The 23,698-nt window shown below is 39.7% G+C and overlaps 1 protein-coding gene across 1 annotated transcript in view; it reads left to right on the forward strand.

Moving 5' to 3' along the window:
* The window catches only part of LOC134213139 (T-lymphocyte activation antigen CD86), a 291,904-nt gene that overhangs the window by 208,935 nt on the left and 59,271 nt on the right, over window positions 1-23,698 (forward strand). Inside the window, exons 5-6 of the mRNA XM_062691780.1 lie at window positions 1,763-1,856; window positions 19,712-19,839. Coding sequence (XP_062547764.1) covers window positions 1,763-1,856; window positions 19,712-19,839 — 222 coding nt within the window. The remainder of the gene's footprint in view (window positions 1-1,762; window positions 1,857-19,711; window positions 19,840-23,698) is intronic.

Below are 23,698 nucleotides of genomic sequence, written 5' to 3' on the forward strand. Positions count from 1 at the left end.
ATACCAATCGCTCATAATAAAATCCTGGCTAAAAAATACTCCAACTCAGATGAAGACCCAAAAGTCTTTGAATTGTTCGACTAAGTTTATAAATTAATTAGTATTCAAGTAGAAATAAGAATTACATGTAGTAACAAATAAAATTGAAGAAAAAATTTAAAAAATGCGGAAAATTTATTATTCTTTTAATGTGCGTTTACCGGAAATCCCCCTAATGAAATTACCTACCGAGCTTCATCGTTTGGAATCAAAATGTTTATCTGATAAAAAAAATCGACCTCCAATTTTTTTTTTGCCAAACCAATTTTAATCTTTACATTCATTAATTTATTTTCTCGGTGAACGAAACGCTCTTTTATGTTTCAGACTTCATAGTTCAGACAAATTTACAATAGTCCATCAAACATCACAATTTTGTAAATCTGGTCATTTGTGTGTAACATTGATATAAGCAATCTAGGAAAATATACGCCCTTTTCAAATGTTGGTCCACATTAATGTTAGATTATGCTAAATTGCTTCCCTTCCAAAATGTGTTGTTGGTTGATGATAGGCTGCTGAACCTATAATTGGCGCTGTAGGCATAAAACACGCTGATAAATTTTCACTCAATATGGACATGAAAAAAGTTTTTGTTAGAAAAACTTTTTTTCCTTAAATATGTCACAGGAACATTATTCCCAGAAAAGTTAGATAATTAAAATACCTATCTGCAGAAAATTTTTTATCGATTTCTGAGATGAGGTTTTTTTGTAATATCGATTTTAATTTTTAAAACTAATTTTTTTCAGTGTAGAAATCGGTATTTTATTTTTTGGATATTTTTCCAAAAAACTTCTGGGAATTTCACGACAGTCCGCCATACAACACTTTTTTGTAGGTCTTGTCATTTTAGAGTTACATCGATTTATAAAAAATCCATGAAAAAAAATTAGGCCCTCATCAAATGTTACTCTTTAAATTTTTTGAAAAACTAAGTATGCAGAGTGGCTTAGAAATACCATATCTTTATGCCCACCAAGTTTCATTCAATTCTGAGATGGTGCTGCCAACCGCTGGTCGAGTTGGCGCGAAATTCGTCTATACAGAAAATCCTTTCATTAGTAAATAATGCCAAATCCCCATTATGAAAAATTACCTTTTTTATAATAATCGGCCAATAATAATTGCCAATAATAATTGGAATTTATAACCAATAATAATCGGATTTTTTTTCACTTTTTCTGGGGAATTGTACATTATGGCAAATGGTATATTCTGGAATATACTTTCTGGCAATTCTGAATGGCTTTCTGACAAATGTCATAAAATCGTTTCGAGGCTTCTATAAAAAGATCATTTTCAGAGTGAAATAATAGCCTTTCGGTACAAGTTACGAGAAAGGTAAGAATCCATAGAATTGTTAAAAAATGTATTTTAATAGTCAATAACCTTTAAAATTAAAACTAACAAAAATATGGGCAATAAAAAGTTACGTTATATCGAGGTAAAAGTTACTTTATGTCAAGGTGTGACTGGTATATCAATTATTTCCAGATGTATAAAATTGTACCCTCAGATCACTATCTAGTTCAACCTACTTCACTAACATGCACCTACGCCCACCAAATTCAGATCAAAAACATGCTTCTCATTGACATGAACCATCGACCGGAAATTAAATTTATCCTGAGGGTTCACCGTCATTCCAAAGCAACAACAACTCAATTATCTTCCCCTGCCACCGTTCATTCACACCGTTTCCGCTTTCTTATCGTTCCAGGTGCTGTATCCCCAGCCCCGGGATTCCGGTGTCTACGAATGCCAGATATCCACAACGCCTCCGGTGGGATACTCCATGACACTATCCGTCGTCGGTAAGTTGCCGCACTGTGTTTCGCTGATCCGATGTTCTTTGCTTGGTGGTTCGCATACACTCACATGAACGAACCTTTATTAGGGCGGGGAGATGTAGGTACCTACATAATTTTCCAGTGCCAGAGTTGGTGAATTGGTCGTTTTTCTATGAACATGAATCCCAAAGCCGAACCAAGAAGCATGCGAATCTGGCACCAAGAAATATGCGACCAACCGGGACAAACGAGCAAGAGAGGGGTGGGAATTGTGGCCAGGATGGATAGAAAATTCCGTCCTACAGATAGTCTTGGAGCTTTTATGAGTTTCGGTCACATGAATATTGAAGGCTAAATTGTGAAGAGTAGACTTGTTCGTAAAATGGAACGTAAAATTCGTAAAATGCTGTTGTACAAATCAGAGTCGTAAAACTTTTAAACAGGTCTTAGTAGATCGAAGTAACGCCATCCAGTACATGAACATGCATGGTGAACATGCAATCTACATAATGCTAATGCAATTGCAACTGTTTGGAACCACGGTAATGCTTCTTATATTGATCAAATAGTTTCTAGTTAAAAGAGAAATCAAACTTTGATATAAGTATAACGTTTTTGAACAGGTCTGTGAACAACTAAACCACTCGATAGAGTCCCTTTCCATCGCTCTTGCACCGAAGCTATCACAGATTACGGAAAGATACCAACCGCAGGATAGGAAGCCGTCTACGCCTACGGGGTTGCCCCATTTCAGATTTTTTTTTTCGTCGTTCCCCAGAATGGTTCCCTCGGAAAATTAATGGGACAAAGTGACATGGTTTGCTGCCTCCGGCAGACCATTTCGAACTCCCAAACGGCGATGCGACCGGCAAAATAACCTCTTTACCGTCACCCGATTGTCAGCTCGACGGCCACGACATCGGCGACGTGGCGCTGGGTTAAATGGGGGTAATATGTTTTACTTAACGAAGGAGATAAAGGCGATCAATCGTCATTCCATCACGTCGGTCCTCGGCGGGACCCGAAGCCGAGGGTATATAAATAAGGGTCATTTTCAATTACATTCAAGAAGTGATTGCCATTAAAGCTGGAACTTGAGAAACTATGTGCCCGGAATGCACTGCCAAATGCCGCCAACTTCCAATAAATTATCTTATGGAGTTTGCCACCATCATCACCATCGTTGACGCTGTCGTTGTCGTGTCGAAGCGACTTGTCAAACGCTCTCGAGTTTATGAAAAGCTTTATAAAAGCGCACTTTACCGTTCGGTAGTCGCTCGTTATCAAAGTTGCGAAGAAGTACATAAAGGATAATGAGATTCTGAGTTCCGGAGTGGATGGTAAATCGCCGCCCAGCACTGTCAGCCGCTCTTGAACGCTTAATTTTAATTAATGTCCTGGGAACCGACCGAGTTAGAAGTTGCTTCCTTGCTGGTAATTGGCGAACAAAAGCCTTGTGTGTGAGGGCAGGCTCTACGGCCCTTTACGGAAGCTACGAATCGTAAAATATGCCATAAATGCTCTCTTGGGATAGAAAGTGTTGATTACTTACTTTCATAGCAATTTATCGTTTTTGTCATCCCAGAGCGGAGTTGCATCAATGCATGTTGGAGTAGATTTTCGTCCAGGACAAACACAATCAACAAACTGCACTCAACCTATTGTTGAACGATTTTGTTTTGTAGTGAATTCATTAGAGCGATCGCAAAATATTTATAAAAATGTACTACTCCTTTGTCAATACGAACAATAAAAATTGAATGTTTTATTCTTTTTATTAACTCAAACAAAACTAAAAACACAGATTAATCCACCTAGCGGTGATGGTGCCTTTCTCGTCTTTTTCGAGTGACTATTCATATAAAAAAAAATTTGGCAATAACTTCTAAGTTCATAGTCCGATCCGCTCAATTTTCAATAGGAAACAATGGGAGACGATTCTGCATCGAATGCAATTTGTTGCGAGCAAATCGGTTAAGGATAAGTACATTAAAAATGAGTGAGATTTATTTGTCCACAGACATACACACACATACATACACACATACACACATCGGTGGGAGCTCGGGACTTGTTCCCAAGCGCCAATGAAAAACCACCAATCGGCGTTTCTCGGGACATGACCGGGCCCTGGTACCAGTTCACTGGTTCCCAGCCAGCCCGAGCGGAATCTACATAGGGGACGTGGCGGAGGTTTGACAGTGGGCTCTGTTGAATCTCTACAAGAAACCAAATCTCTACAAGCAGCTCTGTACAAGCGACCCGTGCCGCTTCCAAAGCACTTCAGCCCCATCAACAGGAGTGCCATCCGGCACATTAGGATCGATACCAGTAAGGTCCTAATTACGATATACTGGTCACGGCTTACGACAACGGACAGAATCTAGATAGTGGATTGGAAACGACGACATTGGGCTGACGGACGTGCTGTTCTACTCCCTGAGTAAGGAAGGGTGACACCGGCTTGAAATGGCGAGTGGGCCAACAGTACGGCCGCCTCCGTCCCGGTAAAAAACTAGCAGTCCTCCGAATACGTTCAATACTCGTCCACCAAGTTTCTTGGTGAGTACTAGGCTCGGTTGAGATTTTCCCGATTGCGCTATCGGCTCTGAACACGGCCATATAAGTGCGTCCGTGTCAACCCTCGCATGGACCTCACTGCTTGCAAAGATAATCCATGGATCATAAGCGACTACGTACGACGGTGGAGATAACGGTTTGGAGGGGGGGCCCTATAAAATTAATAATTCAACAAATCACGCAAAAGCATATGCAGGAGCGGCGAGCCCGTTCGCCAGTAGTGGGTTGGTGAGATCACCGCCGTCAGTGGCAGTTGTGCTACAGCAACAACAGCGGCAGAAGCAGGAGCAAAACGAGAAGAAGAAGCAGAAACAACTGCAGCTGCAGGAGCAATGGCCAGGGCAGTGCGAACTGGACAAGCCCCCACAAAAGCCGAAAATAGTGGCCGTGAAGAGATTGGTGGAGGAACTCCACAATTTCGTGGGTGGGAGGAACAACGTCCATAAGGAGATTAAGGACATGGTTCACAGGGTCCGTAAGGCGTTATTATCGGCAGTGAACGAATTCGATACAGCAGCGCTGAGGGCCGATGTAGCGGAGCGCGCATTGGCACAAACTAAGGCACATGCTGTTGCAGTTCCGCTGGAACAGGGAGGTATCGGGACATTTCCGTTATATCCTAAGAAGCAGGGGAAAGGGAAACTGCTCGGGGTGGAGAGTTCATCAGCCTCCATGACTCCCAAAAGGGCAAGAACCTCACCGGGAGATGACAGACCAGGCGGACTCAAGAGGCAGAAACGGGCGGAAGCTGTCGCCGTCGAAGGGACTGACGCTACTCCACAGGGAGAAGGATGGAGTACCGTAGTAGGTCAGAAGGAAAAGAAAAAGAAACGAAGCGAAAAGAGGCAAGGAAAATGGAGCAGAACGGGAAGGAAAAGCCTCCACCTCGTAAAAAGACGCCGAAGGGGGAAGCTGTGCTAGTAAAGGCTAACGACGCTACGACGTATGCAGCGCTTCTCAAAAAAGTTAGAGAAGATCCTGAGTTGAGGAACTTGGGCGAAAACGTGATAAGGACCAGGCGCACATAAACCGGAGAGATGCTCTTCGAGTTGAAAAAGGACCCTGCGGTTCATAGCTCGGTTATGCAGGAGCGCATTGCGAAATCATTGGGCTCAGAGGCGGAGGTCAAAGCCTTAACTCCAGAGATGGTGATTTTGTGCAGAGACCTAGACGAGATCACGTCGGAAGAAGAGCTGCGGGGTGCACTACAGGCGCAGTGCAATCTAGGCGAGGTGCAAATGTCGATCCAGATTAGGAAGGCGTACGGAGGCACACAGACAGCGATGATTCGTCTGCCAGCAAACGCTGCTCATAAGGCACTGGAAGTAGGCAAACTGACGGTTGGATGGTCGAAATGCCCATTGAAAGCCGCCCCAGATGTGAGCAAATCTGAGGAGAGATGGTTCAAGTGTTTGGGCTTTGGACACCGGGCAGGAGCTTGTAAAGGTCCAGACAGATCTAACATGTGCTGGAAATGTGGGGAAACAGGTCATCTTGCGAGAGACTGCACGCAAAGACCGAAGTGTATGCTTTGTACTTCAGACGACGGAAATGACCATCAGACGGGTGGCTACAAGTGCCCAGCCTACAAGAGGGCGATCGCAGGCCAGCAGTAGTGAAGATAATTCAGATTAATCTGAATCATTGTGAAACCGCACAGCAACTGTTATGGCAGTCTACAGCCGAAAGGATGTGCGATGTCGCGATAATTGCAGAGCCGTATCGAGTCCCCCTGATAACTGGGTGACAAATAGAACGGGTTTGGCTGCGATACAAGTCATGGGCAAATTCCCTATTCAAGAAGTGGTGGAGAGTTTATGCGAAGGCTTCGTGATTGGCAAAATTAACGGCGTAGTCATATGCAGCTGCTATGCACCTTTAAAATGGACCATGGAGCAGTTCAGCCAGATATTGGATCAGTTAACCGATAAGCTGATCGGACGAAGGCCAATAGTCATAGGAGATAACTTCAATGCCTGGGCCGTGGAATGGGGCAGTCGAGTGACCAACACAAGAGGATATATGCTGCAGGAAGCTCTAGCGAAGCTAGATGTACGATTGTGTAATGAATGGCTCGGTGAGCACATTTCGGAGAGATGGGAGGGAGTCTATCATCGACATCACGTTCTGCAGTCCTTCGTTGATGGCAAGTATGGACTGGAGAGTTAGCGAGGAATACACTCACAGCGACCACCAGGCGATTCGCTACCGTATTGGCCAACGAAATCCTGGTGCAACACGAAGAAGGATAACCAGTGAACGGGGTTGGAAAACGAAAGCCTTTAACAAAGACTTATTCGTTGAGGCACTTCGACCGGACAGCAGTGCCAAGATCATTGATGAGGCCGAGCTAACAAGAATGATGGTAAGGGATTGCGACGCTACAATGCCACGAAAACTAGAACCGAGAAGCAATCGGCGTCCAGCTTACTGGTGGAACGACAGGCTCGGTACTCATGCGCTGCTTGCCTCAAAGCTCGGAGGCGGGCACAGAGAGCAAGGACGGAACCAGAGAGAGAGGAACGCAAAGCGGTGTTTCGGGAAGCTAGGACCGCATTGAAACGGGCTATCAAACTTAGCAAGCTGCTGAAGAAAGAAGAAGAAAGCGCTTCGGGTATGTAGGGCACCGCCAGTGCGGACGTCATCCACCACCGGAACTGTCGGACTACCTCTGCAACCCGAAGACGAAATAGGCGCAATGCGCGAAAGCGTCCCCTGCGATAGCCGCCGGTAGTCGGGGCACCATCAGTGCGGAAGTTTCCTTCACCGGAACTGGTAGACCACCCTCGACGCCGGGGAGAGTCAGGAGGATTCGAGTTAGGAAGTTTGTGGCACGACCACCGAGGGATCGAGTAGCAGTGGATTAGCCAGCCAGTCGGCGAATTAGCATAAGCAAAAAATTGAAAACATTTTACAGGTAGAGAAAAGAAACAAACAATTAACACAAAAATAATACATTTTGCTGTGATATCAGGTTTATGAATAACATAAACCCGGGTAAACAATAATAGATCATTAATAGTGAAACGTGATATTGATAACATTTCGTTATCAATCTCCTCCAATCTCAATCTCTTAATTTCCTCATTTCTTCATTTCTTCATTTCTTCATTTTTGCATTTCTTCATTTCTTCATTTCTTCATTTCTTCATTTCTTCATTTCTTCATTTCTTCATTTCTTCATTTCTTCATTTCTTCATTTCTTCATTTCTTCATTTCTTCATTTCTTCATTTCTTCATTTCTTCATTTCTTCATTTCTTCATTTCTTCATTTCTTCATTTCTTCATTTCTTCATTTCTTCATTTCTTCATTTCTTCATTTCTTCATTTCTTCATTTCTTCATTTCTTCATTTCTTCATTTCTTCATTTCTTCATTTCTTCATATTTTCATTTCTTCATTTCTTCATTTCTTCATTTCTTCATTTCTTCATTTCTTCATTTCTTCATTTCTTCATTTCTTCATTTCTTCATTTCTTCATTTCTTCATTTCTTCATTTCTTCATTTCTTCATTTCTTCATTTCTTCATTTCTTCATTTCTTCATTTCTTCATTTCTTCATTTCTTCATTTCTTCATTTCTTCATTTCTTCATTTCTTCATTTCTTCATTTCTTCATTTCTTCATTTCTTCATTTCTTCATTTCTTCATTTCTTCATTTCTTCATTTCTTCATTTCTTCATTTCTTCATTTCTTCATTTCTTCATTTTTTCATTTCTTCATTTCTTCATTTCTTCATTTCTTCATTTCTTCATTTCTTCATTTCTTCATTTCTTCATTTCTTCATTTCTTAATTTCTTAATTTCTTCATTTCTTCATTTCTTCATTTCTTCATTTCTTAATTCCTAATTTCTTAATTTCTTCATTTCTTAATTTCTTTTCTTCATTTCTTCATTTCTTTATTTCTTCATTTCTTCATTTCTTCATTTCCTCATTTCTTCATTTCTTCATTTTTCATTTTTCATTTTTAATTTTTTTAATTTTTTCATTTCTTAATTTTTTTCATTTCTTTACATCTTCAATTCTTCATTTCTTCATTTCTTCATTTCTTCATTTCTTCATTTCTTCATTTCTTCATTTCTTCATTTCTTCATTTCTTCATTTCTTCATTTTTTCATTTTTTCATTTCTTTATTTCTTCATTTCTTAATTTCTTAATTTCTTCATTTCTTCATTTCTTCATTTCTTCATTTCTTCATTTCTTCATTTCTTCATTTCTTCATTTCTTCATTTCTTCATTTCTTCATTTCTTCATTTCTTCATTTCTTCATTTCTTCATTTCTTCATTTCTTCTTTTCTTCATTTCTTCATTGAATACAGATTTTTTGCATTCTTCTACTTCTTCTTTGCATAATTTCTTCATTTCTTCATTTCTTCATTTCTTCTTTTCTTCATTTCTTCATTGAATACATTTTTTTTGCATTCTTCTACTTCTTCTTTGCATAATTTCTTCATTTTTGCATTTCTTCTTTTCTGTATTATTTATTTTTTTCATTTTAGTGATGGACTCTCCTAACACTGAAAAATCACATCTCACAAGTTTAAAAAAATCCTCTTTTCTTAATTCATTTTTTTCTTCATTTCATTTCAAAAGAAAGACATTTTCCTGCAAAAATAAAAGTGAGATAGGGTTGGTTGGAAATTCGAAGTCCGATTGCCATTCATACGTATCTGCAAAGAAATCATCAAGTGGAGAAATTAAATGAGACAGCACCAACTAGTCTCATGGAAAAACAAATACTTCTGCATTTAGAAGTGCTATTACCGCTATCGATATGGTCGATCCATCCTGGCCGTTTTTTTTACTATTCATAGTTTTTATTTCACCGGTGCAATTCAAAGCCTCTTATAACCACATCCAATAGTCAACAATTATAGTGCTCCCAGCAATAAACCACATGTGAGGAATCTCGTTGAATGCAGTTCGCAAACCTCTAGTCAATCCATTTCACCAACAGAGCGGCGATAGCACTCTTGATTTGCTTCCGCTGAAGCGCGCTGTAGGATGAAGTATGACGATTCGCCTGCCGATCAGAGTTGACCGTTTCATACATACCGCTATGGAGCCCTGTCTATCAATATCCGCCACACGCCATTCGCTCGATGGCAAGGACTCTTGCCACTAGTCAGCGAGAATACCCCTTGGCGGATGCCCAACTAGAGGGGATCATGCTTGTTTGCCGCCATCACCAGCCAACCGGAGGTCGAGTGTAAATATATAACTTTTCCGCCATAGCTGTCCACATAATGAAACGAGTGGCTGCCGGACAATAAATCTCTATTTGGCGCTGCTTTGTGGTGAATTAATGGTAGCGATGCTATATTTTCGCAACCCGCCTGTTATGGTGCTATCTTTGCGCCACAGTGTGCTGGAACGTATTATCTATCAACGAAAATAACAGAGTATCGGAAAGGAGTGTTTACATAGTTCAGTAAACTTAAACGATGAGACACATTGGAATACGAATATGGAATAATCAATTTGTTGTTCATTTTAAATTTAAAAGAAAAGAAAACCTGTTCTAAGAATATGAGAAAGAAATTGAAAATTATAATGTGAAAAAGTCGAAACATTTATGACATTATTGGAAGGTTACATGTTTAGTTAGCTAAATTCATTAAACAAATGATGAATTTCAATATTAAATGCCAAACAACTGATTATGTTTTCTACATCAACATCTATATCTGCAGGAACACCGTGCGCGAACGGAATGATCTGGTTTCTGTTTTCACCAGCAATTTGCACCAACCCCACTCGAGTAACTCTGCCGGTGACACCCAACCGAGATGGGTGCAATTTTCGGTCGCTTCTACTCTCTGAACCTTTTTAGATCTCCTAATTAAAAATCAAGATTTATGCTGCGGGAAAGGCAGGTTTCTGTTGTTTATTTGAGTACCAGCACTTTTTTGTCCTGGCTTCTCTCCTCGCAGCGAAGGACCACCATTTAAAAACATCTCGGAAATAACGACTTCCTCTTCGCTCAAGTCACACACAATGGGGGTCGCTCCTTCAGCCCCGTGAACGAAGGAACGACCTCGTTAAAAAGTGGTTAAAGTATCTTTCTCGTTTACCGAAGTTTTGCGCTACGCACAAAGGCTGTTGTGTTGCCTTCTGCAGAGCCACTGGCAAGCCACAGCCAAGCTGCAAATAATGATTATGCAAGACTTTCTAAAGTGGTGATGTCCGTCCAGTTATGGCCCAAGCGACGGTAAGTGGGATAAGCCAGCACTTGCAAGAAAATGAGGCACTTTTTAATGGTGTTTTGAGCTCGGATTACCAGTTTCTCGGCACTTGATCATCAAGAAGCATTCAAGATAATGTGAATAGATGGAGAATTGTGCCTGATGGTCGCTACTGTCCCAGGAAATTATACATTTATGGTTCATGTTGGATAGAAATTAATCGAAAAAAAAACATTTCTCCATAGCTTGAAAAATTTAAAAATATGATGAGTTAAAATAAGTAGGTTCGTTATATTGATGTATATTTTTATATAGAAGTCTATGCAGAGTTAACAAACGATGTTTTTTTTTCTGCATAAGTTGTACATTTATCCTTTGAAGATTACCAAATACTTAGTATTTCTACTAACCGATGCAGATTATTCATTTCTTTCACAATCGGTTTTTTCACCTTGCATTACATGGCGGAATCTCATTCAAAACATGTGGAAGAATTCCGCTGAAGCCAGTACGAATAACAGTTTCAACGCGTGGGGGGAAATAATCAAAGTAGAAACAACTCTTCCGTTCATTGCGATTATTCCGAGCAAACCTTATGCTTGAAACGGTGTAATTAATTATATGGAAATTGTTTTCTGAATTAAACATATTCATCTTAAAAGAAAAAAAAGTAAGCCTCAATTTCGCCGGTTCTTTTTCCTGAAAATTAATCAAACCAGCCCATTTACCATTCGTTCGTATGTTTTTGATAGGATGAACATGAGAGCTTTTTCAAAAGTATTTTATTAATCGTATGCCGTTAAGCGTTACGAAGTCAAATCAATTTTTTATATTTGTGAAATAGTATTGTAGAGTTTTATTTTTGTAATCAATTGGTGAAAAATCAATTTGACAATTAAGAGTTTTTTTATTGGGTGATCTTCGCGGAGCTGAAGTACTTCTTAGGAAAAGATTTACTTTTCTGTTGAGGACTACTTGTGATTGTCTCGGATAGAAAGGTTGCAAAACTTTTGAATACTCCTTCTAATGATGCCGTCCTGGGTGTGTTTTGTTACGACATGGACGTTTCTGTCATTGCTGGTGAATATTTCGGTAATCTGATGAGTAACGGTGTGGGACTCGTCATATGTCACTGATGTTTTTTTCAGAACTGACTTTTTTTTGACTGAAGAATTTTACAACCGCTTCTCAGCGACCGCCAAAATTGGGAGTGCGGGGTGAGATGAACTTGAAGATGATGCTATTTTCTCTGGCTGATTGAACGTTTTGATTGTTGAACTGTTGTATATTCGCTCCAATATAGTAATCGCTCATGACCAACTGAGAATTCCCTTGGATCGCAACAAAATTAATTTATTCTTTTGATCGACGCTAGGAAAGCTCATGTATAAAAATCGGCTACAGCGTTCTTGGTGACCAGGCAAACGAAAATTGATCTTTGATCGAAATACTTCGCCGACCTGGGAATCGCATGAAGAAAAGTCCGCAAAAGTCAGTGCCAAATACCATTTAGACTTTCGAAAAATTCCGAACATGACTCATAATCCGAACACTCGCTTTTAAATAGTTATTTTGGTTATAGGAGTTTGAATTTGTTTGAAATCTTGATAGTCAGTATGGAATACTGATAAAAGTTTTAGTTGTAGGGCGCTCAAACCCCAGAGTTCAACATTGGAGTAAGGGTTGTAGGACAAAAGGTCGAAGGACAAAACGTCGAAGGTCAAAAGGTCGAAACAAAAAATCTTAGTCAAAAGGCCAAATGTCGAAGGGTCAAAAGGTCGAAAGGCCAAAGGGTCGAAGGGACAAAAGGCCGAATCAAAACATCTGAGTCAAAAGATCGAAGGTCAAAAGATCGAAGGTGAAAAGATCGAAAGGACAAAAAAGGTCGAAGGGTCAAAAGGTTGAAGGGACACAAGATGGAACCAAAAAATCCGACTCAAAGGAACGAAGTCATATACTGTTTTTATGGGTTTCACATATTCATATTTATTTGTATTTCACCTGAATATATTTTATTGTTGAGTTTTTCCTTACTATAATAATATGGCTTTCTTCCGAGAACCAGGAACCTGCTACGATTTCACCTGTGCAGTCACCTTTGCAGAAGAATACATTTTGTGAGCAGAGCGAACACGGTACTTGTGTTGATAATTTGGGAAAATTAATCGCAAAACATGATCAAGGTGAATCGAATTCGAATGAATTATCAGCTCAGTTGCTATCAACATGCAGGATGTATTCCGAAAATACCGGCCAGAAAAAAGTCATTCCTATGGCAACGAAGGCGAAACTTCAATATTTACCGATGAAGACTAGATGCACTTATTTAACCCTCAAACTGATTTCAACTGTGATCAAGGGGAATAGTAGTTCCACCATGTAGAAGGGTACAATTCCCAGGATGACTCTCCCTCTTTTAGAGGGGGAGTTTTGAAATGTGGCAAAAGCCATTTTTTGAGCCAATGTTTAGTATTTTGAGATTTTTAACGCCGTAACAGGTGTTTTAGTATAAATAAATAATGGTCCATGTGAATGGATGACAACAATGGCTAAATAGACATAAATTGACCTCCGGATGACCAGGTTCCGGAAAAGGCCAGCACAGAATCACCGAATATATCGGTCTTCCGACACCTCAAACTTCTCAGAATCTCAAAGGTAGCTTCGAAAAAGCCATAGTTTCTTGGTAGGGTAAAATTGGTCATTTGATGGCCACGGAATAGATTCCGGAAACCCAAAATTTCCGGTAAAAAATGGCCAACATAAAACTACAAAACAAATTGGGCTTCCGACACCTCAAACTTCTCAGAATCTCATAGGGAGGTGCAGCTAAAGCTGGGTAGTAGTGTCGATGGAATTGTTCCTTCTCTTCTATATAGAGCGGAATAATTGGTTTAGTGTACTATAATTGGTTTTACGTAGTTTACGTCGAGCGATCGTGTCTTGAATACAACCCCAACATTTTTATATGCTCGAAAGACCATACTTTTTGACGGGAATAAAATTTGTTTTGAAATAAATTTAAACGAATATAAAAAAATATTATTAGAAATCCATACGTTACGCTGTGCAGTAGGGAGAGGTTTGGTATTTCCCAAATTTGCATAACGTAATTTGTGAACGGATTATTGTTTAATTTAATGAAGTCAACGAGTAACCCTCTAACGCCCAAGACCGCCTCTAAACGGGGTACTTTGATAATTTTTTGTAATTTTTAATTAATTAGATTTCAAAAAGATTTTGATCCGATCAAGTTCTAGACTTGTTCACATCTGGTCAAAAAATAATTTTAAGCTAGAAAAACAAAATTCTAAAAAGGTGAAATCGATCTCGTGAGAACAGAAACCTCCAATCTCAGTTTGTTCGACTATTTGTTCTGTCAACCTTTTGTCTCTTCGATCTTTTTTTCTCCAACCTTTTGTAATTTTTTGCCTTTCTCGTATACTAAGTATACGTAAAGGCTATATGTTCACTCCAAAAACAAACTTTTTATAGAAGGCTCGGAGACCCATAGTGTTATATACCAATCGACTCAGCTCGACGAATTGAGGTGATGTCTGTGTGTGTGTGCGTGTGTGTGTGTGTGTATGTGTGTGTGTATGTGCGCACCAAAAGAGCAAAAAGTTTAGCTCACTTTTTTTGCACTTACCCTCAACCAATTTACTCGCAACAGGTTGCATTCGACGCAGTATACTGCCCCATTGTTTCCTATTGAAAATTGGCCGGATCGAACTATGGGCTTGGAAGTTATGGCCAAAATACTTTTCCTCATAAAAAAGCGCGTAAAAAAGTCTAGCTCACTTTTAATGCACTTACCCTAAACGAATTCCCTCACAACAGGCTGCATTCGACGCAGTATCTTACTCCATTGTTTCCTATTGAAAATAGGACGGATCGGACAATGGGTTTGGTAGTTATGGCCAAAATATTTTTTCTCAAAAAAGCGCGTAAAAAAGTTTAGCTTATTTTTAATGCACTTACCCTGAACTGATTCCCTCACAACAGGCATTCCACGCAGTATACTGCCCCATTGTTTCCTATTCAAAATTGGACGGATCGGACAATAGGCTTGGTAGTTATGGCCAAAATACTATTTTTTACCGCACGAGAAAGGCATCATCACCGCTAGGTGGATTAATCTGGGTTTTTCTACCTCTTTTTCCTTCGACCTTTTCTCATTCGACCTTTTGTCCTTCGATTATTCATTCTTTCAACCTTTTTCCCTTTCGACCTTTTGTCCTTTCGACCTTCTGTCGTTTTGACCTTTGAACCTTCGATGTTTTGCCCTATCGACCTTTTGTCCTTTCGTCCTTTCGACCTTTTCCCCTTTCGATATTTTGTCCTTTTGATCTTTTGTACTTTCGACTTTTTGTTCTTTCGACTTTTTGTCCCTTTCGACCTTTTGTCCCTTCAACCTTTTGTCCTTTCGACCTTTTGACCTTTGACCTTTTGACACAGATTTGTCCCAGGTGTAACCTGGAAGGAGCGCAAGTCGGCAATAACAGGTAGGTTTGCTTCGAAAACATGGGCACACAATGACTATTGACTAGGATTTCTCTCTAACCAGGTTCGCATGGAAGAATTTTGGATTAGTGATATTTCATTACTAGTTGTGTCAACGGGTGTTGGTGATAAAGAATCATCGTATGCTTGCGGTTATCCGGTATAGAGTGCTGCAACCAACCGCCGACGTTGTCAATCAGAATAGGCTTTGCGGCCAATAATTTGAACGATGTACGAATATGACAGAAATAAAAACTACCCCTAAAGAATTAGAAATTGTCCATCAAAAATTAGGAAATTGCCAATAAAGAAATCATGGTAGGGGAACGGTTCGGCACTTCATCCTATAGCTCCTATTTCCATCCCATCAAAAACAAAGCAATGAAAAGGAATTTGGTTTGATTCTTATTTTTGTTAGTACAGTTTTGTACAGTGAGCACGCGTGTTAGCAAAATGAAGCGACGAGATTGGTGATGTATTTCTTTGTTTTGCGATGAGATAAATATATGTTCAGTGTGATGGAAAAAGGAACAGTTCCCCTATAAGCAATAAATAAATACAAAATTTCTCTAAATAATGCAAATGTTTCATAAACAATTAGGAATTTCCATAAATAAATCAATATTAGCTATGAACATTTTTTTTCCACAAAAAATTAAAAACTTTCCACAAAAAAAATCAATTAAGAGCAATAAAAAAATGTGAAAATTTCCATTAAGAAATATAAAAAAGCAATAAAACTGAGTATTTCTTCCATAAATGATCTCTTCTCTAAAAAGGGTTTATTGTTCATGGAAAATTTAATTAATTTCATTGCTTTATTCTATTTTTTCATGGAATTTTTTTTTTCAAATTTTTTTTCTTGCTCTTCATTAATTATTTTGTAGACAAATTTTAATTTATGATGGGGAAAAATATTTATTTTGTTGAAAATTTTGTAATTGTTTATTGCTTGATTTATTTAGGGAAATTTTATATTTTTTTCAAAAGGAAGATTTAATTGCTTTATGGATTTTTTTTTATAATTACAATTTTGCTTTTAAAAGTGATTAGTTTTTTTTGTTTTGTGGGAGATTCCTAATTGTTCATGGAAGTTTTGCATTATTCAGGGAAATTTGGTATTGGCACTTTCTTATTTTTAATGATAGGTTGCCTCACATTTGGTTACCGTTGCTACATTGGTTTTCCTTCGGACAAGGAAGATAGAATAAAGAAGAAGGAAGAAGGGAGAAGGAGAAAGGTTGAAGGAAATAGGAATGAGAAAGAAAAAAGAAAGAAGAAGATCAAAGTCCTTTTTCTTGAATTCACTTCTCATTCCTAGCTTCTCGTTTCTTGCTTTTCATTTCTCACTTCTCACCTCTCATTTGTAATTTCTCACTATTCACTTTTCACTTCTCACTTCTCAGTTCTCACTACCTGCTTCTCTCTTCTAATTTTCCCTTCTTACTTCTTGTTTCTCATTTTTTATTTCTCACTTCTCAGCTCTCACTACTTTTTTTCTCATCTCTCACTTACCATTTTCCATTTCTCACTTCTAGTTTCTTATTTCCCGCTTTTCACTTCTCATTTCTCACTTCTCACTTTCACTCCCTGCCTCTTACTTCTCACTTCTCCATTCTTATCTCTCACTTATCTCTTCCTACTTCTCGCTTCTCACTTCTCACTTCATTCTTCTTACTTCTCATTTCTCACTTTTCACCCCTCACTTACCACTTTCATTTTTCACTTCTCACATCTCACTTCCCACTTTTCCCTTCCCACTTCTCACTGTTCACTTGTAATTTTTCACTTATCACTTCTCACTTGTCACTTCTCATTTCTCATTTACCATTTCACACTCCTCACTTAACGCTTCTCACTTGTCATATCGTCATATCAACTCTCAATTCTCATTTCTTGCTTCTCACTTGTTACTTCTGACATTACACTTGTCACTTCCCACTTTTCTTATTTCATTTTTCAATACTCACTTCTCATTTATCATTTTTCGCTTACCACTTCTTACTTCTCAGTTTCCACTTATTACTTGTCACTTCTTACTTCTCACTTCATAATTTTCACTTTTAGATTATCATTTCTCACTTCTCATTTTTTTCACAATTTCTTACTTCTCGCTGCACCCTTCATGTTATTCCCACTACTCACTTCTCATTACTAATTTTACACTATTCGCTATCTAAGGAAGTTTTTAAACTATTGGACCAAACGGCATTCGCCCAAATGACCCGTTCGGCCAAACGGCATTCGGCCAAAGGGCCTGACACCCACTCCATATTGGTTTTTGATGACCGAGGCGATTTGATCCACTATAGTGACCTCGTCCAACTGCTTACATTGGAGGGTCAATTGGTCATGTAGAGCACTCACCCAGGACTTCCTGGGCTAGTTATTCATATGAGATACCGCCCGTCTGTGAACACTACCTCGTCTGCCTCATTGTTGCGAATCGTCTTGAGCACATTGGCACAACGCTCTGGCTCTCGTCGGGCGCAAGTTACTGCTTTCCGTTTCTTAGGTTTCCTGGCTACCATTTATCAGAGACCGTCCGACTGTTGGTTCTCTTGGTCGGGTCAGCCTTCCGCCTCTTATGGCCGGTTTGTTTCGCCCTTACCCTCCTCTAACATCCTTCGCCTTTGTTTGCGGTCTTCGTGGGTCAGTTCTCCTGGTCTTTGCTCTCTCGACACCTGCTGGCGTTTTGTTGGTAACGGTTATTGCCGAGAGGATCCCTGGTGCGCTGGTTTGTCATCTTTCTTGTCGCTCTATTGCTGAGTACAAAATCTAGCACCTCCTGTGCCATGGTTATGGTACTTTGGAAGGAGAAGGGAGCAATTTGTGTGCACTTCTCCATTTTGCCGCAGCCTTCCAGCATAGCCGCTAGCACTTTCTGTTCCTGCTTTGCAGCAAAAACCAATTTGCGAAGCTTAAGCAGGTCCAGCTTCAGGTCCAAATATATATTTCCCTGTCCGTTGAGGATGACGTTAATGTCATCGAGCTGCTCCATGATGACGGTTAAGCTTTACATTGGGTGGAGACCGCTCCAAACCTATTCTGGCGAAGGGGTTTGCTCTCGTTGCTTTAGTGGTTTGTTTTGCTTCATTTATGATTGTTGTGTTCCCCTCAGGACTGCCCTCAAACCCAGCTGGAATAGTCGCCTTTTTGATTATATGATTATTTTGGGGATGCAGTGAGGCCATGCGAGAGGTGCGTAGTGAGTATAGTGAGACGGTTCACTTCTTACTTCGCACTAATCACTTTTCACAGTGGGAAGTGAGAAATGAGAAATTATTAGTGAAAAGTGAGAAGTGAGACATCTCACTTCTCACACCCTTCACTTCTCACCACTCCTTTCTCACTTATCAATTCTCACTGTGAGAAGTGGAAAGAGCGAAGTAAGAAGAGAGACGTCTCTCTTCGCAGTGAGAAGTGAGCAATGATGATTGAGAAGTGAGAAGTGAGACGTCAAATGACCTATTCGACCAAATGACTTTCGGCCTATTCTGCCGTTCTACGAATAATTGCCCCATGTTACTTTTGATGAACAAATCCAAACTCGAGTCAATATTTTTGGGATGTTATGAACGTAGGCAACACTTTTCTAGGACATACATCGGATCACTACTTATTTGAACGATTTTTCATCAAAGATAACATGGAACAAATATGCGTAGAGCGGCAGTATTGGCCTTCGACCAAACGGCCCTTTCCCTTCATAGTCATTAGAGTGATTCATATTTTGACTTTTTTGCTCCCCTATGCTTAAAGGCATTTTCCATTTTAATAATCCTCCTAAATTTTTAGCAAACTTGGATGTAATTCGATTGTGCACACGTCATTTAAAGTTTGTATGGAAATTATTGTGAAAATCGACCCTTATGTGAACGACCGTTCCGTGAGGTGGCCTATGAACTATTTAAATGTAATCAACACATTGACTACATAGAATACTACTCAAGCTAACAAGCAGTAGCTGTTGCGAAGCGATTTGTCGTTTGGAAATAAAGTTATGAAGAAAATAAAAATGCTCATTATTAATATTTATGTTATTCTTTTTCGTGTTAAATTAAATTTCCCATGATTCAGTATTTCCTTAATAACAAAGACGGCCTATTGCCTTTGTTGCCGATATACTCATTTGTTTTTAATGCTTAATGGGAAGCGTTGGGGAACTGTTTTCCATAAAAGTTACTGTTTACATGTTACTGATACTGTCTCAAGCACAAAGATGTTGTACCGAAAAACGTAATAGGCAACATGGCGCTGATGCTATTCAAGTTGCCTTATATTTGCCCTCCACAATAATCGACAGACCTGAATAAGATTATAAGTTTACTAATAATGAATCAAATATCCTGTTATTGCTATGCAAACTCTTCTGCTGACACACAGCGCAACATTGTAACACAGATGACAATTCAGCCCTCGTGGCTAACATTGGTCTGATGCAAATCAAACCGCAAACTCGCTCAGGCCAAAATTGCGAACCCAAATCACTCGTTTTGGGAGCTGATTGAAAATTGATTTAGAATATCCTTCCATCGACATGTTGAATCGAGTCCCAAGCGTGTCTCCTAATTTTGCATTATCTGTTTCTATCTCTCTCTCTACCGCCGCCAGAGCCCATCACAACGATAGTAGGCGGACCGGATCTGTACATCGACACCGGTTCGACGGTGAACCTGACCTGCATCGTACGACATCTGCCGGAACCGCCACCGGTCATCCTGTGGACGCACAATAGCGAGGTGAGTGTATGGTCGTCCGAAATATGTTCGTCCGCGTGTGGGCGGCCCGGAATGGATGGAATTTTCTCGTTTCACATTTCGTACCATCGCATCGTTACGCGTAGGGGTATTTCGCTGTTTTGTTCGGAGGAAAGCCGTTTTTATCCAAATTGCTCCAGGGTATGACCGAAACGTATCGGAGAAACTAAACAGTTTGTTCTGGGCTATTCTGAAATAATTAGAGATTTTATTACGAAATTACCAATCATTAAATGTCATATTCATTTAACAATTAATATTGTATTTTTCCGGCTAGATTATGGAACAAACTCATATGTGGTCGCTCGACTGACTGATTTTGTTTGCACGTCAATCACTCGCTCGTATCGTGGAGGTAGGCCACCGACATGTGCGCAACTACAACGGGCAAGTCATGTTCATCAGATGGATCCATCTAGTTTCTATAGGAGCACACCGGTACAGGTTGCACGTGCCATCAACATTCGCAATTCCGACGTTTATCGAAATCTTTGACCGGTGGCTGTGTAGGGACTATGGGACATGGGCGTGATTAGGACTTCAGATCCGACCGCATTGTGCTCTTGTACTGTGCGGTTGTTTGTTCTCTTTTGCTGAAGGAAGTTTTTAATACTACCCGAAGCTATTTTAATTTCCACAGTGCTTCTCAGCGCTATTTGTACCTACTGATCCCGTTACGATCTTTGGTTGGACCCGGGCCTTTGTTTTACGTTGGACGTTTGCGGAAGTAAAATTCCGACAAGCGGTGGTAATCCTGCAGGGACACCGTTCTGGAAAAAAAACCTCTTAGAAGGTCATGTTTCCTCGCTCAGCTATGAGAATTAACAAAAACAAAAGGAAGGGGGAGTCTTTGAATACTCCACTTTCTTCTGAGAAACAAGGTTTCAAGACCATCCTGCTATAGTGCGGAAAAAATGGAAGGAAGCTGGAGACTTCAGATGTTCCTTCTACATCTAACATTGAAAGTAATTCTCATATCGAACTGAGCAACAAATTTGTTTTGTTTCATAACGAAATTGAGCAAATTGAATCTACTTCTAGCCCAGGTGCTTCGATGTATGCGAAGAAGCAAAGGATTCCGCCAATTGTGGTACATGTTGCCGAGTTTTATGGCTTTCGGAATGAAATTTTGAGCAACCTTCAGGGGATCAAGATTTCATTTCAGATTTCCAGGAAGGGTGACTGCCGCGTTTTGCCGAGATCCTTCGACGATCGCAAACGTCTTCTTCAGTATTTAACTGACAAGCGGCATAAATTCGAAGTTGTCTTAAAAGGTCTCCCCAGTGATGATAAATCACTGGATGAGATTAAAATTGAAATTTCTCAATTACTTTGGTTTTCACCGGTCCAAGTAATTAAGATGAAAAATAAATCTCACTCTGTTACTTTCCAGAGGGGTATTTCTCAAGAATTTTATTTAATTCACTTCAACAAAAGTGAACCAAATAATGTGAAAAGTTTGGAAAAGGCCTGCAATATGTTCCATGTACGTGTTACTTGGGAACATTTCCGCAGGCCTGGGGGAAATTTTCAAAACCCCACTCAGTGCCGAGTACCAAAAATGGGGCCATGGAGCTAAACATTGCCACATGGATGCTGAGTGCATGATTTGTGGTGGAACCTCTCACGCCAAGGACGCCTGTCTTGTGAGAGAAGATTCTAATAAATTCAAATGTGCCAAATGTGGGTGCAATCCCAATCACAAATCCTATCTATTGCTTATCCCTATTGAAAGCTATAAAATAACGATTCTCACGTATGCATGCTGACAATTAATCTGTGCTATATTGGATATTGGGTTTTTGACGCCTCTTGGAGAGAAATATTTTTTCCATGAATGAAACGATGTCAATAAGCTGAAACCTTTGAGTACAACTTTGTTGTACAAATAAATGCAAGAAAATTCGTTTTAGTCCACTATGTAACCAGCCAGCGACAATCTGCCTGATGGACGCATATCACGCCAAAAGTAGCTCATTTAATCGGAACACCGATTTCCATTTATTGCAGCAGGACTGGCAATTGAAAAGTCCATGTTTTTCAATGGTATTACTGCTGCCGTCTGACTGTTGGCTGATTGCTAACAGCTGGTTGAAAGTTGTTGCGAAGGCAGTACCACTTCTAGAGGATTTGTTTGACTTTGCAGAGACATTTTACGGCTTACCGCATTAGCAAAGGACGACGACAGCCGGTGATGATGGTGCCATGTGGCAGCAGTGCCGTTCAAAGTAGTTGCATCCTTTGTGCATTGATTGCCATCAGCTTGGTCGATTTGCAGGATGCGGACCGACAGGAATTAACGCGAGCATCAGGGTCCAAGCATCGCCGCTGTTGACGTCGTCATCTACTCGTGGTTAATCGGTTCAAGCTTGTGTTGACGGGTTCAAGTTAATGTTGAGCTCAAACAATGTATTGCATATTTATTTGAGATGGCAGATGCAATTTTGAATATTTACACTCTCTACACTTTTATAATCGAGCTGAACATTTATTTTCCTATTTGAAAATCAATCTTCATTCGAAATCAGTATCAATTTTGTATTTTGAACCTCTATTTATTTTTAGTGCCGAAATACTTTATGCACAAGGGGTGAATATAAATTTTATCTACAAATAAACATTGGGCATTTCTGTTATTTAATATGTTCAGTAGCCTGTCACTATGGTCTGAACCAGTACGGTAACGTTTATTAGCATATTGAACACAGAAAAAATATTTTAAGCTCTTTTTAGTGGAATACATTCAACTGTCTAAGACGAGTTTAGTAGGGTAAGACGGTATAATATGCCCCCCTAAGGCAACTCCTTGATAACTTTTTACTTTTCAACGCAATTTATGCAAACTTTGTGTTATTTGGTAGTCCAGGAAGTCGCAAATGTATTGCCCGTGAGTAGTCATATAAAAATATTACAGATAACACGTAATAAAGCTTTTTGAAAAGCCGTGAAAAATGGATTTCATAAAGTGCCCGGGCAATACGGGCAATACCAAAGATGTTTCATTACCCTTCATTAGTATTTTATCAATCCCATAATAAAAAGGTTTCAAATCCTTATGTGATTGACATTAAAAAAACAACATAAGTTCATTTAAGCAGGTTGGAATTACATTTCAAAAGTTTCCATATAATTTGGTAGCAACTGCTGCAAGCTCGCTGCGCTTGTGTCCACTTGGTAAGGGCATATCTTCCTGTCTACACTGCACAATAGGACAGCCCCATATAAAGGTGTGGCCAAAACTACCAAAAGGCCAATTTTCGATTTGGGCGAGTAAAATGTGATGAATACCAAGGACGGAAATCATCGTTTTACTATCAGTTGCATCGATGCTCAGTAGGCAGCTTCGTCATAGATTCGTGTTTGTTTTGATCAGACGCTCGGCGATGCAGACACGAACATCTCGCAGCGTGCTGTCAAACTTCCATACCAAATTTACCGCCCGATCTTCAATAGCCGATTGATAATCGAGCGCAAAAAATGAATATCTACCGGGGCTGAAATGAATATTTTGAATTGTGGTTAATTTGCACCGATAAATGAGGATTATTTTACTTTATATACTAAACAGATGTATATATTTTAAGAATCTGACTTCAAAATATTGAATCCATGCACCGCAGTATGAAATGATATTCATATTTTGAGATTTCAAATTGAATATCAATGGTCCAAGCTGAAGATTCATTTTGACACCGCACAAAACAACGCTGACACCGAGAGTCGATGCTTGCTGCTGTTCGTGCACATGCCGTCCTATTCATTCGCACATTCAAATTCGGGAAGGACTAGCAACTTGATTGTGTGTTGGATGTCAGCTGTTTGAGTGTAGTTGAACTGACTT

Source organism: Armigeres subalbatus, chromosome 2 (assembly GCF_024139115.2).
Source record: "Armigeres subalbatus isolate Guangzhou_Male chromosome 2, GZ_Asu_2, whole genome shotgun sequence".
NCBI lineage: Eukaryota > Metazoa > Arthropoda > Insecta > Diptera > Culicidae > Armigeres > Armigeres subalbatus.